Source organism: Phyllostomus hastatus, unplaced genomic scaffold, assembly GCF_019186645.2.
Source record: "Phyllostomus hastatus isolate PE091 unplaced genomic scaffold, TTU_PhHast_1.1 phas_scaffold_46, whole genome shotgun sequence".
NCBI lineage: Eukaryota > Metazoa > Chordata > Mammalia > Chiroptera > Phyllostomidae > Phyllostomus > Phyllostomus hastatus.
Window position 1 is genome coordinate 37,162,335 of NW_025334032.1, and position 15,443 is coordinate 37,177,777.

The 15,443-nt window shown below is 49.0% G+C and overlaps 1 protein-coding gene across 1 annotated transcript in view; it reads right to left on the reverse strand.

Annotated features, from left to right (window-relative positions):
- The window catches only part of FAM149A (family with sequence similarity 149 member A), a 38,836-nt gene extending 36,041 nt beyond the window's left edge, over nucleotides 1-2,795 (reverse strand). Inside the window, exon 1 of the mRNA XM_045821585.1 lies at nucleotides 1,752-2,795. Within this exon, the coding sequence (XP_045677541.1) occupies nucleotides 1,752-2,377 (626 nt within the window). The 5' untranslated portion in view covers nucleotides 2,378-2,795. The remainder of the gene's footprint in view (nucleotides 1-1,751) is intronic.
- Between the last annotated feature and the right edge of the window lie 12,648 nt (nucleotides 2,796-15,443).

Consider the following 15,443-nt stretch of genomic DNA (forward strand, 5'->3'; position numbering starts at 1 on the left):
AAAGGCTTGTAGCACTAAAGGAAAAAAATCACCTTAATATTTTCTTCCTTTCCCCCTTATAAACTTAATCACTAAAGAAGGAATGAGGCTATTTGTTTATGTAAATTTAAAAAAAAACCCCTGGAGTACTCAGAGGGCTGCCTGAGGCCTGACAGCGAGTACAAATTCATTACCAGCAAGACCTCTGACCGCACGTATCTGCGCATATTCTTTCTCATAGAGACTGTCTAGAACTCAACGTCCACACTTCTAGTGAAATCGGTTTATTGGCTAATGCAAAACAGTCACTTCTGTCAGCAACGCCAGATACAGTGGTATGCAAAAAGTGTCTACTAAACATGTGCAGACAGTGAAACACGGGCTAAGATGCCCCAGAGAGAAAGCCGACACCAGTTGTTGCCCCGGCCACGCCGACGCGTATCGGGGCCTGTTTGTAAAAAGCAAAAGTCTAGCGTTTAAGGTCACTGTGTGGATCTGTTTGCTCGTAAAACATTACTTGTCTAAATGTTAAGGAGCAGTGGCCGATAACAAAGGTCTAATTCCTTACGCCTACATATCCTAGCCACTTACCCGAATGCCACTGATTTTCCTCAAGAACACACCACCAGTTGATCTATGTATTTCATGCTGCAATACTTGAAATGAAAACAAACAACTTATTCCACTGCTTATTTTAGCCCTGGGATGAACGTCAGGCAGCTTTGTAAAAATGTAATAGTTTAAATTGCAAACAGGTTAGAATTTTTCTTAATGCATTAGTTCTCCCACTAATTTATGTTTGGTGGGACGGAGTGGGGGTGAGGAGTAGCTTCCTCACTAGCAGGCCGGCACCTAGGCCGGGGCCTGACTGTTCTTCTTCACTGGGTTATAAGGCAGAAACGTGCCTTCAGGAGATCTGCATTCTGGTCTGCCTCTGACCACTATTCTCTTGGAGGATTCAGAAGGCTGAGCGTGTGTGTACCCACGTAACTGCTCATTAAAAAAAAATAAAATTCACCTCCATTCTAAAATGCACACTTGACAAGGAGGTTTTCCACACTGTTTGTGGTGGTGAAAGGCTGTGTGTGTGAGGCTGGGTTGAGAGAAATGTCCTCTAATTCTTACTTAAAAACAAATTGTCAGCGTGTCCAGAGCGCCTCTGGGCACTTTGCAAGAACTCTAGGGTGTTATCAGAAGTGTCCGGAGCATCACAAAGGCCACTGGTGTCCCAAGATGTTATGCAGATGTAAATTAACTAGACGTCGCACAGAGAAAACTCGTCCCACTTAGGGTAAGAATTGGGGCTGATCCTTGAAAAGTCAGGAGGGACCAGGTCTTAAAATCGCACCCCCAGCGTGCGCTCTCAGTCACCCCGCACCTCTGCCCTACTCCGCATCCCAGAAAAGGGCCCGAGGGCTCCCTTCCAAGTCCTGGAGAAAACCGGACTGCCAAACAGCCTGCCGAGGCTCAGCCGGACAAGACACAGAACTCCGCCTTCCTCGTCTTGGAGCCCTGCTCCGTCCCCACTCCTGCTCCGCTGGTGATCAGCAGAGGATTGTGTCGGAGGAGAGCCGAGTAAAAGCCTGTCACAGCGCGTTTGGAAAGAACAGAAAGGCACAGAATGAGGAGCCAGGGAATGGGCCGGGAGGGGCCCCAGGACTCGCAAAGCGCGCGCTGTTCTCTAGGGCGCCCGGCGAGGTGGGCGCTGCAGGCGGAGCGCAGAGACCCCCAGGAAACACAGGCGGGCGGGCCTGGGCCCTGCCGCTACTCACGCGTCTCCGCCCTCCTCCGGGTCGCTGTCCGAGGCCCACTCCTCGCCGATGTCCGGCAAGGTGAAGAAGAGGGTCTTGGGGCCAGGTCCAGGGGGCATCCCAGCGCTGGGCTCTCGGTCTCCGGGGCCAGGCTGGCGGGAGTTCCGGGGGCTCAAGGCTGCACCGCTGCTGCCCGTGGAGCCCCCGATAGACGGCAGCGCGGTCCACACCCCGCCAGGAGGGCCGGGGGGCGGCCGCGCCACCGCCGCCAGGTGAGCCGGGGAGCTCGCGGCGCTGCAGCCACCGCCGGAGGGGGCCGGGGGCAGGGCCTGGACTTTGGTTGCTCTCGGGCTACTGGGCAGTGAGAAGGGGGTCCCTAGTGCTTCTGTCCCGCGGCTCCCGACTGAGACCCTGGGGTAGGAGGCCGTGAGCCGAGGATGGAGCGCGGCCGGCGCCCCCCGCGAGGTGGAGGGTGAGTCCGGCGCCAGGGCGGGGAGGAGGGTCAGGGTGGGGGCTGCCAGCCCGGAGGTGGCAGCGCCTTCTGTGTGGCTGGAGGAGGCGACAGGGGAGGGAACCCCTGGGGGCGCCATAGAGGTCTTGAAGATTTTGGCAAAGAGGGACCCGAGGTCCAGCACTGCGACCTTCATGTCCCAGCTTCGGAAATGCGGTCCCCGCTGCTGCTGCTGCTGCTGCTGCTGCTGCTGCAACCTCAAGGCCTCGGGGAGCCGGGCTTCGGGGCTCCATCCACTGCCGCTCGCAGGGATCCGGGAAGGGTGGTGCCGAGCGGTGGTGGGGGTCCTGGGGACCCCGTGCTCCGCGAAGCCCCGAGGACCTCTGGTTCACGCCGCCCGCAGAGGGACGCCTGGGGCGCTCAGCCCCGCACCACTGGAGACCGATTCCCAAGGGGTCCGCAGGACGCTGAGGCTGGGGACAGGGGCGGCCACCTCCACGCGGAGCAGACCCTCTGCCCTGGTGCTGCGAGACCCCGGAGACCCACGGTGCTGCCAGCGCCACCGGGCTGAGGGTAGGGACTGGGGCCTCCGCCCGCAGATACCCCGACGGGGCCTCCGGGACGCCCCAGCGGTTGCTAAGCTAAACATAAACCCTGCTTAGCTCACTGCTAATTGGGCCCCGGTCTGCAGCCTGGGGCTGTGTCCACCGTAGATACCCTGGCTCCCCGCCTTGAGTCCTGCCTTAAAGGAACACTGTCCAATTTCTCCACCATCCTTAAAGCTCTGGGCTGAGGGTGAGGAATTTGAACAGAGCGCTGGGAGAGATAACCTTGCTTCCAGAAGATCTGGAACCTAACTAGTCTGGCCAGACCAAATGTGCCAGAGCAGCCGGATGGCTAGCTCTCTGACAGGAGGGAAGGTTGGTTAAAATGCACTGACACACCGTGTATTCAGGTGAGGGGACTTAAAACGGCAGTGCCCTCTCCTCCCACTTCAGGGCCAAGTTCAACATGGTCACTAAAGATGACATGGGGTACAACATCAGGTGCCTCGCACGCGAACTTGGAAATGATGTTGGGCTCTGAGAGCTAACTAGTAAAAACCATACAACACATGTGTTTAAACATTGATCAGAGTGGACCAAGAGATGTAATAACAAAAATGTCTGAGAACTCAACCTATAGTGAAACGGAGGAGGTATAAACTAAAAAGGCAGATATGAAAGGTAAGAGTTTCTTATTATGGAATACTTTCCATATATTCCATGTGGAACATATTTTATTTTGCTAAATCTAAAGAATCTCAGTAAAAGACGGAGTGCGTGAGGGCGATGATCCACAGGAGTGCGGGGTCCCTTGTGAGCAAGATTAAGGAAGAAGATATCGGCGGGTTTATCCCTTACTGTTTAGGAGATGTGTTTTCTGATTTGGGGCAGGGGAAGGAAACAAATGGGCCAGGTAGCGAATAAATTACCTGACATCCACGAGGATGTGCATTAGTCTTCTGGCAAGTTCTCCCGCTGGATTCCGAGCCACGGCACGCTTCCGTTGGTAATGCCAAGTTTTGTATTTCCTTACAGAGCGCTCACCAATCTTCTTCTAGCTATGACAGCCGCACGCGGTCAGGATCCTTTTTCTGAATCCACGTGCCACGGACAAACAGGGTCTGGGCAGCTTTCTCCCTCGAGACAGCGCTGAGCACTGAGATGTAAGAGAAGGGCTGCGCTCCTCCCACAGCCAGAAATACCCAGCGTCCTGTCACAGCTCACCGTCCCGTGAGTGCCGCAGCAAACAAGCACTGCTGGTGGCAGCCAGCGCCGCTGGCATTACCTTGTGGAAAGAACAATCATGGGCTTAAGAGAGATGTGAGGCAAGGCTGACGAGGGTCACCATCCAGGGCCTGGGGTGTAGGAAGAGGGCAGGGCATACAGCCGTCGGCACGTAAAGCGCCAGTGAAGAACCACACAGTAAAGAGTCGAAATGAGGGAGGAAGGGGGAGGAAGAAACAGACATCGAAGAGCAACGATGGGAACCAGAGGCGGAGGTCTCGGGTCCGAGCAGGGGAGCTGTGCCAACTTCGTCATGATGCAGGGGCACCAGAACCGTCCACGCTTCTCATGTTCTCATCCTTCCTCTTCTGTAACCACTCACCAGGTGGCCGTGGGGAGGTGTGCGGTCCTCGGGGACACTGGGCTGTTCTCCAGCACTCACTCAGGCAGGACTGCAGGGCTGCACCCCAAAGCCTGTGTATTTCCGGGGGCTTGCTTCTGACTCACAGAATAATGGAATCCTCAGCATGTGAGGTCGCTCTCGATGCAAGGAGAACCATTTCTAAAATAGGCTCTTCCAGCATTTAAACTACTAATCGTCTGATTGACTCTGGACTCTTAGAGCTGACCAGCCTCTCAGGATGGAGCCGCACTAACCTGACTCATAAAATACAGAAGCATGAAGCTCCCAACTCTGATGTGTTAACTAATAATGACACAATCCAGAGTTGTCCTCCACTCTTTCCCTAGGAGAGGCATTCCTGCCGAGACCAAATTAAGTCGGGAGGCTGTTGGGTGAGCATAGAATCAAGCGAGGGCAGTGTGTCACACGATTCATACACAGGGGACATTCACAACAACACCGCCTTGCAGGGACTGCAGGGCGCCACCTCCCTGTCTTCTGCTCTTTAGCTTTGGATATTTCTGTGCTCCCACTACCAGCCACTTCTGTGCACGTGCTGTTCTCTACATGGAGGCTGTCAGTAAAGCCGCAGAGAGTCTGCAAAGTCTTCTGGGTCCTGAAAACATTCTCTGTCTAAGATGTGCTCGCACGTCCCCTGCCTGTTATGGACTGAGTTGTGTCCCTCCAAAATACAATGTTGAAGCCTTGACCCCCAGCTCTTGAGAAGGTGACCTTATTTGGAAATAACTTGCCATCAAGTTAAGACAACGTCATTAAGAGGAGCCCTGACCCAATAGGACTGCCACACTCTTAAGAAGAGAGAAAGTTGCACGCCACCACACAGGGAAAACTCCAGGTGATGGCAGAGGCAGAGACCGGAGCGATGCAGCTGCAGGACAAGGGACAGCAGGGTTGAGGGCCACCACCAAAAGCTAGGAGGAGGTCAAGAAGATGCTCACCGAGGTTTTAGAGGGAGGGGGATCCTGCGGCCATCTGACATCAGACTTCTAGTTTCCAGAGCTGTGACAGAATGACTTTCTGTTGTTTTAGGCCGCCGGATCTGCAGCGCTTTGTTACAGCACTGTAGGAAACTCAAAACATGAGTGGGGCGTTTGTTCGTTCACTGCTGGGGTGCTTCATAATCATGGGCTCTCGCTGGTGCATTTGTGAAATCTTCAGTGGGTGCATTTTCTGTGAAAAGCTGGCTGTAAATTAAAATGATAATCCTAGTTGTTTCAAGTCCACAGGAAAAATGACAGGAATCTTAAAAAAGAAAGAGGAAGAAGTATCATTGTCAATTCAGGTGGTGAATGTAGCATTCTGGCCGACCAGCCTCGTGAGGCTGGCACAGTGAATGGACAATTGATCCTTTTGTGCGAAGGTCCTTTGGAAATGGCCTATAATTGCGAACGTGATAAACAATTCTCAGCAAGAGGCTAGGTCTTTTAGACCCATTGTTCATCCATCAACAGTCTTTCAGAGAGACATTAGATGCCACCAGGCTTCTCTGTTAATTACATGTATCATGGCATTCTTACAGCAAGAGTCTCAGGTGATGTACTCAATCGTTCTGGCTCAAGCAGAATAAGGAAATGAAAGTAAATGCAGTAAATCGTTGTTACTAACCGTGACAGTGTGAATTTCAGATACACTTTTTTAGAAATGTCAAAGCAGTGTTTTGTGAGATAAAATTCTTCAGCTTAGATCAGTTAATAAACAATTCAAAGAGTTGATTTTCTGATGTGTGCAATGATGCTGGCTGCATCACTGAAAAAGTATTAGGAAGGTGCTGCAAAGAAATGGCATGTTTTGGAAACCTGGAAGTTAAAATAAATCATCTGAGTAATTAACCTGTTTAAGAATTGAAATGGCCTCTCTTAATACGAATGCCAAGGCCAGAACCTATAAAGAAAAATGCTGTCAAATTTGATTATGAACATTTTAAACTTCTGAACAATGAAAGGTGTTTGTTGATGAAACAAATATTTACTAAGCACCACAGTGGAGAGAGCACAGTCCGGTGGACTGGAGGGCTGGACTCTGGAGGTTCATGTTGTTGCTGCCACTGACCCCCACCCAGGCCTCTCTCTGTCCCTTCATGGCCCCTGCCTCCAATCGTGGAACGTGGGGGGAGTCGCAGGAGTTAACACTTGCTCGGTACCGGGCACAGAACCTCCCGTAGGGTAAGCGGATGTCTCAGTAGACATTTGTTTTTGTTACATGTGGAACTGGGTTACACTGAAAAACCCAAAAAAACAGATCTTGAAGGAAATTATAGTCACTTTTATGTCCAAGGTTATTCATTTTTGTACAGTTTGGATCTTTTCAATAAGTGTGTCCTATTCGTTTTCAATGATAAACACACAGAAGAAAACAAAGCAGACTAAAACCTCAAAAGCCCCAAGCAAGTTTCTTGATGTGTGATCGAGGGCTGTGGATTCTTCCGTGGGAAAAACACAAGAACAAGAAGGCCTTTACACTGATCAGAGCGCTGCTTCGGAGGATGGAGATTATTAGCGGACCCTGACCGAATCTGCCGGGTGTGGCAGAAACCACCGAGACCAGACCCAGGAGGCTTTGCAGGTGCTCTCACCAGCGGGGAGAAGCCCAGAGAGTCTCATTGCACTCGCAGTCCCTGGAGCCTTTGAGATGCTGAAACAGCTCACAGCAGGAAGCCCTCGCTCAGCTGGTTCTGGGACCCAACGCCATCAGAGACGCAAGGTCTTCCTCTCGTGTGTGTTTGCTCACTGGGAGGGGGCTATGCCTTGCTTCCTGGTGGTCCCAAAATGGTACCCTGAGCACCAGCCATCTTTCCCTCAAACAACTACGTGCAAAGCAAGAAGAAGGTACAGCTCACTCTCTCACTTTCCCCCTCATTAAGAAACAATATACTTTCCAGAAGCTTCTCATTGGCTAGAACTAAATGAAAAGTCCTTCCCTAAACTAATTATCAGCAAAGGGAAAATAAGAGTTATCAGGTTTTTTAATCATAGTACCTCACTTAGTGGTCAAGAAAAAGTCTACTTTCCTTGAGCGTGTTACCATCTGGACAGAACCAGGACTCTAGCAATCAAGAAAGAAGCAGAGATGGGCATGTTTGTTGGGTGTTGTAATAGCTACAATGAATAGTTTGAGTAGTTTGACTATTGGTTATCAACAAATTAAAAGGGCAGCTACCAAGTGACTGTTCACATTGTGTGCTATGGATATAAACTCACGCACTGAGCGTTTTGGCACCACATTGAGTGCTATCACTGAAGAGGTGGTAATAGGCCTTCTCACACTGGACCTCTTTATGTTTCCAAATATCACAGTCAATGTCAATGTCACGTCACATAGATCACTGCACAGTTTGGTGGTTTCAAAGTAGACTCTGGAGCCAGACTACACGGTCCCAAATCATGCCCCGATAAGAGGCAGAGATGCAACACTGGGCGAGTTCAGTGCCCATGTGCTTCAGTTCCCTCAACTGTGAAATGAAGACAGTGATAGTACCCTATGTGGTTGTGAGTATTTAAAGAATTAATACATGGAAAAGACCTAAAGACTTGCCTGAAACAAAGTAAATGCTCTATTAGGTGATGATTATAATAAAAACCATGACTGAAAATTTGGCAAGTGTTCGTAAAGACTCTTCTCCATGCTTTTTCAGTGTCTGGGTAGAAAGTGTGCTATTCGTTTAATGGGGTAGCTTCCCACAGCTAGGGAAACTGTGTCACAGTGGAGGCATCCAAGGCTCTGTAGCCAAGCCAGCTTGGACTTAAACTTTGCACGTATTTGCTGTTTGACCTCACACAAGTCCCTTGGTTCCGGTAGGGCTCAGTTCTCCCAACTGTAATATCCTTTTCCATAAAACTGTTATGAATTTTAAGTGATATAACGCATAAAGTAGGTAGTAGGTTATAAATGGTTGCTGAAACAGTTCACTAGCAAATTTGTCAAAGTAATGGAGTCATATTGGCAAAAAGATTATGGCCAATTCAAAAGTCCACTGAATGTGAGTCTAGTTAAATGTTTCTCAGAGTGACATCTACAGATTCCCCTCTAGTGGAGTCATCTGGGACGATTGTCACAGCGCAGAACTTTGAACCAAACTATGTGACTCCGAGTTTGGGAAGGTCCTTCCCAGGATCTGCATTTTTTAGCAAGCTACCCAGGTGAGTGAGTGTTCAGCTTGCAAAGGTTTCATACCTGTTTGTGTGCTTCTTAATATACATGGACCCGTGTCAGCCCGGCATCTGCTCATTTGCCCAGCCTTTATCCTGGACAAGACTGTTTTGCACCAAAGCAACCCAAGCAGAACAGCCTTTAAACCCCCTTGCACTGAAGGGTTACCTGCCACCAGAAAGTGGAGTGGACGGAGAAAGGCCCTGGCCTTAGAGCACCCTCCAAAGTTGCATGGCCGAGGCTAAGCCCTTTCTCCTACCGGGGTTTGTACACATTCTTGCACCAGCAACAGTGGATCCTAAGGCTGCACCCTCTTTAGACTCTTCGGACACTCACACTGTCCAGGAGATGGAGCCTTTCTCTCCCAGGAGGACTGGGCACAGGGTAAAGGGCCAGTGAACCCATCCTAAGCAAGAAGTATATTTGGGAAGGCTGTCTGGGTCAGGTTGGGTGAAGGATTAAGTCTTTCTGTGAGAGAAGTTGATACCTGACCCAACCCTTGAAACTGCAGAGTGTAGCCAAGAAACAAGGATCTAGGAGAGCAGTGAAAGTGGAACTACGTTTCCACGTGGGTGGAGAGTTACATGGGGAAGGCGTGCTGGGGCATCTGTACAAGGTCTCGACAGCTCGAGTTCAGGAAGCATCCACTCACTCAGCCCTCCCATCGCTGTGTGGCAGGGACCACACCAATGAGAGGGAACGCTTAGAAACGAAGCAAGAGAAAGAAGGGCAAGATCACAAAGAAACTTGCAACGTGCACTAAGGCTTTAAGTGGGGACCTGGAACTCACTGGGCCTCTGTTCCCTTGCTTCTGGATTTGGCATTGCAGAGCTGGAGGAGGTTGGGGCAACGTTTGGAGCATCCTGATTCTCTTTCGTGTATTTTCTCTCCCAGAATCAGACGAAATTTCTGGGTGGTAAAAATGTATTTTCACAAAATAGAATATGATTATTTTCCTTCTGTGCCCACTGCTGCAATGTCAATGCAATGTTTTCTATTCAGCCGTCTGTAGTTTGAAAAATTACTGTATTCCAGTTATTCTTTTAGGTATCAAGGATACTAAGATGAATATGACAGAACTCCTTGTATCCAAGGTGCTCATACCCTGGGGTCTCAGGATGGAGTCAGATATAAACCGCGTCCAGAACATAACATGCAGTTAGACGAAGGGTTGAATCAAGTACCATGGATGCTAGGTCATAAATGGACCCACTCTGCATGCTGTGTGTGGATGTGGGGGTGGCGAGTGGGGAGCTGGTGTCTCATAGGAGGATTCCACGGGAGTTGCTTGGACTGGAGTATCAATAAAAATAAATATGAAATTCTCGTTGTTTCTTATAGTCACACTGTTGACATTCTGGAAACATAATGAAGTGGGACAATGCTGTTCCCCTTTACTACTGTCCACTGTTAGTGCCACAGTCTGAGTCGGTTCACCTTTTTTTGACTCTCCATCATCCACACATCGGGTACATTTTGATGCATTGAGGACCATGACCATTATCTGATCCATGAAATGTCATGAAATAAAGCTTAACAGCTCGACTGAAGGCCACAGTAATAAAGGATTATTTGTCACAATCATATCCTAAGAAGGTCATGTCTTTCCGTAAATGGAGGGGACAGGAAGGGACTCTGTGTGCAGAGAAAGAGCACAGCCAGTACACAAAGCGGTGGGCCACAGAGGGGCTCAGGCAGCTGGTACCGAGCCTGGGAGAAGTGGTGAAAAACAAACAAAAATCAAGCCGAGGAGGTACACTTGACCCAGTTGTGAAGAGCCTTGCGGGTCAGGCTAAGTGACTTGAACTGTGTCTGATGGACATGGGGGCATGTCCAGAACTGTCCGTTTGTCCCACACAGTCCCACTGTCTGACCCTTCCTGGAGCCCCTATTCACTTCCAGATTCACTTCCCGAGTCCAGTGGGTGAGTTTCCACCCTCGTGCGCCCGCCCCATCCCAAAGTCAAGGGCGTCTGCCTGTGGGGCTGGCGAGACAGACAGAAAGTGCTACCAAAAGGCTGGCTAAAGCAATTTGCTAGCAGGGAGCGTGTTTGGCTGAAATTTTAAAGCATGGCTGCGAAGGGGAAGGGGAAGGTGATGAAGGTAACCTGTGAAGTCCAAGATGGGCAAAGGTGTGGAGACAAATTTCCCAGATGGTATCAGAGCTAGAATAGTTTAGGTTGTCTAGAGTGTTTCCAAAAGTGTACAATGCAGAACGTGCAGGCAGCACGATGTGAAAAAGAGCTACGTGATAAGAAGGGTTCGATCATCACATTAGTCCAGAAAATGCCTCAGCAAGAAAAAGCTACGTAACACCCCGGCTGGCGTAGTTCAGTGGATTGAGCTCAGGCTGCGAACCAGACATCGCAGGTTCGATTCTCAGTCAGGGCACATGCCTGGGTTGCAGGCCATGGCCTCCAGCAACCACACATTGATGTTTCTTTCTCTCTCTCTCTCTCTCTCTCTCTATCTCTCTCTCTCCCCTCTCTAAAAATACATAAAATCTTTTAAAAAAAAAAGCTACATACCTTTCTTTAAAGCAGGGCCTCTGAGCTTTGCAATACCCTGCAATGCATGGCATATTTCTGAGGAGGAGATGGTATGCGGTGCGTCTGACGTTTATTTGGCAAGGGCACCTTTATAGAATGTTATCTTGCAAGATCAGTGTTGTGAGACTAGTGAAGGACAGTAATCTACACAATCTAGAGCAATACTGGAAGATACGTTTAGAAGACCGGGTGGAGTCCTGGTAATGGGAACCTTTGAATTCATTTGATTAGATGCTAGGCATTCACTGGGAGACTTTGTGCGGGGTGGGGTGGGGGATTGGTGGCTGACCAGAGCTGTGCCCAGCCTCCGAGTTGGGCTGCAAGGGAAGATTCTGGATGTCTGAAGAAGCACCCAAAGCATCCCACGACAGAAAGTGGTGGCGACTGAGCAGCATGCCGCCAACGACCTGGAGGCCTGGCGGTGCCTGTGCCTAGTGAGTGCGGGCTCCTCTCTCCTTGTCTCCCTTCCTGTTCTGTGCTCTGAACTCTTGACATTCTAGAGCTTCTCGGGCCATCAGATAGCAAGTGGAAGGGCAGGAGGAGTCCGGAGAGAGACAAGGAGCAGACACCTCCCCTCATCACTGGGGGCTTCCAGCAGAGCAGGCTGACCCAGGCCCCGCTGGTGACGTGGAGAACCACACTGCATGTGGGTGGGAGTCTGGGCCTCATCATTGCCCCTGCACTGGCATTTTGTGACTATGAGGCTGCACTATCTTTTGTTCTATCTGGTGAGCCTGAGTTTTCATCCAAATGGCAGGACCTTTTTTTCCCCACAGAGCTTTGAGAGGAAGAAAGACTAACATGCGCTCCTACTTGCACCGTACTGAGCCCATCCTGTTCCATGAAGCAGGCTCCGTGTCTCATGTGGTGATATAAACGGCTGGGCTTGCCTAGCTCCCTTCCCTGGGAAACAGTGACCTACCCGCGTGGTTCTAGTGGTCACTGCCATGGTCACAGGCATGGACACACACTTAACACTAGACCAGGAACAGGCCCTTCCTGAGGCTTTAAAAATTGAAACTAGGAAAGAGGGACAGTCCCTTGCTGATGTGGAACTGGAACCTAAGAGATCCTAGGCTCCCAGAGGACACACCCAGGACATCAGCACCCAGACAGGAGCAGACGTGAGGTGTGGGGGTGTTCGAGCCCCTGGTTCTCTTTCACCTGGGGGGAGCTTTTTATATCCCTGCCCATTTTCCAGTTTGGTTATAGAGCATAGACAGTCTCCCCCTGTGCCTGAACAGCTCTGAGTTGCTGGCACTTGCATCCAAGTGCTCACTACCATGAAGACTCTCTCCACAAGGAGCCCCAGAAAACCTGAGTGAAGGCTGCTGAGAAGGAGAGAGGAGCAGGTCCTGACACCCAGGAGCCAGCCCAGTGCTCACAGTGGACGCTGTTTCTCTCTCTGGCCACAAACAATCTCACAGGATGCCAGCCTCAGCCAGGGTTCTCTGTCGCTCTAAAACGAGACACAGCATGACCGCTTCATGATTTCGTCTGAGCACAGACAAAGCAAGGCCACTGTGCCACATGCAAATACCATCAGCCCCTTCTCTTGACTAAGTGGCTGCTTTTTCTAGCAAGTCCAGCTTTATTCTTGTTCCAGTCTCCCCTCCTTATAGATACGATTTACTGAGATAATCACAGTTTTCTCTTTTCTGGCAGCATCAGACCTAGAGGAAATCTCTGCTTCCTTGGGCTGCCCCCCAAGTCACCCATGGAAAACCCAAACCAATGCAACAGGCTCTTTCAAGCATCTTCTCACTGAGACACCCCACTGTGCCGCAATGAGTGATAAACCCAACTCGGTCAGCTGCAGGGGAAGACATCGATGCTGTTCAGGCATCCTTGTTTTGTTTAAAAAAGAAAACATGCTGTTTTTTTATGAAGCCATTTGTTTCCAGAATTTCTGAAAGAGGCTTTATTTAAAAAAAAAAGAAAGTACTTGAAAGCTAAGTAAACTAATCAGATTTATTTTAAACTCAGCATTGTTGATTCAGTTGGGTTTGGATTTGAAAGTGAAAAAAAAACAGGAAGAAGGAGTTGCAGTGAACAGATTATAGGCTGGCAACCAAACACGTGAATTCACTGGCGGAAATTAAATAGGTCAGACAAGTAGCCTTTTCTGCACCTGTATGCCTTCCGTCTGGAGCCCAAGGGAGAAGGACTTCTCCTGAGGACAATTACAAAGGACAGCCTGCAGAAGTTGCTTCCCGTGTAGGTCAAACACAAGTCAAAGCTTACACCTTTGATTAGTTTCACCTATAGTCAGCTCAACAGGTCAGCCCCTGTGTTTTCCAGCCTCTTGAATATTAAGCAACTTTTAAAAGATTACATTTGGATCCAATGACAGACTTCCGGCCAAGATGGAGGCGTAGGTAGACATGCTGTGCCTCTTCGCACAACCAAAAGGACAACAACAAATTTAAAGACAAAGAACAACCAGAACTGCCAGAAAATTGAATTTCCATATTGAAACATTCATATGGAAGTCTCACAACCAAGGTGTTAACGAAGAAACATTCATATGGACCAGTAGTAGGAGGGGCGGAGATGGGCAGCCAGGTGGAGAGAACTCAGGGCAAGGCAGCAGCTGGTGGAGTGCGTGGTCCCACATTAGTGTGTGGATAGACCAGGAGGAAAAACTGGGGAGCGAGATGGACCATGCAACCCAGGGTCCCAGTGCCGGGAAATAAAGCCTCAAAACCTCTGACTGAAAATATCTGTGGGGGTTGTGGCAGCAGGAGAAACTCCCAGCCTCACAGGAGAGTTTGTTGGAGAGACCCACAGAGTCCTAGAATGTACACAAACCCACCCACCTGGGAATCAGCATCAGAAGGGCCCAATTTGATTGTGGGTAGTGAGGGAAGTCACTGAAAGCTGGCGGAGAGCTGAACAAGTGGCGTTATTCCCTCTCGGACCCTCCCCCACAGACAGCACCACTATGCAGAGATGTGGGTTGCCCCACCCTGGCCAATACCTAAGGCACCACCCCTTACTACATAACAGGCATTCTCAGGCCAAAAAAAAAATGGCCCAAATGAAAGAACAGATCAAAGCTCCAGAAAAAATACAACTTAGCGATGAAGAGATAGCTAACCTATCAGATGCACAGTTCAAAACAGTGGTAATCTGGATGCTCACAGAAATGGTTGAGTATGGTAACAAAATAGAGGAAAGAGTAAAGGCTATGAAAAGTGAAATAAAGGAAAATGTATAGGGAACCAACAGTGATGGGAAGGAAACCAGGACTCAACTCAATGGTTTGGACTAGAAAGAAGAAATAAACATTCAACCAGAACAGAGTAAAGAAACAAGAATTCAAAAAGGTGGGAAGATGCTTAGGAACCTCTGGGACAACTTTAAACATTCCAAAATCCAAATTATAGGGGTGCCAGAAGGAGAAGAGGGAGAACAAGAAATTGAAAACTAATTTGAAAACATAATGAAGAACTTCCCCAATCTGGCAAAGGAAATGGACTTCCAGGAAGTCCAGGAAGCTGAGAGAGTCCCAAAGAAGTTGGACCAAGGAAGCATACACTAAGGCACATCAGAATTACATTACCCAAGATTAAAGAGGAGAGAATCTTAAAAGCAGTGGGAGGAAAGGAGACAGTTACCTACAAAGGAGTTCCCATAAGACTATCAGCTGATTTCTCAAAAGAAAACTTACAGGCAAGAAAGGGCTGGAAAGAAGTATTTGAAGTCATGAAAGGCAAGGATCTACAACCAAGATTACTCTACCTAGCAAAGCCATCACTTGGAATGGAAGGGCAGATAAAGTACTTTCCAGATAAGGTCAAGTTAAAGGAGTTCATCATCACCAAGCCCTTATTATAGGAAATGTTAAAGGGACTTATCTAAGAAAAAGAAGATGATCAAAAAATATGAACAATAAAATGTCAACAAACTCACAACTATCAAAAGTGAGCCTAAAAACCAAAAAAGCAAAAAAAAACCCAAAATAAAACAAAAAACAAGCTAACTAACTAAGCAAACAACTAGAACAGGAACAGAACCACAGAAATGGAGATCACACGGATGGTTATCAGTGGGGAAGGGGAGGGGGGAAATGAGGGAAAAGGTACAGGGAATAAGTAGCATAAATAGTAGGTACAAAATAGGCAGGGGGAGGGTAAGAATAGTATGGGAAATGGAGAAGCCAAAGAACTTATATGTACGACACATGGGCATGAACTAAAGGGGGAATGTGGGTGGGAGAGGACGTGCAGGGTGGAGGGGAATAAAGGGGGGAAAATGGGACAGCTGTAATAGCATAATCAATAAAATATATTTTTAAAAAAGGGCATCCAATGAGAAGTGTTCTTATAAAAGACAGAGCAGCAGACAGACAGGAGGGAAGGCAGAGTGAGAC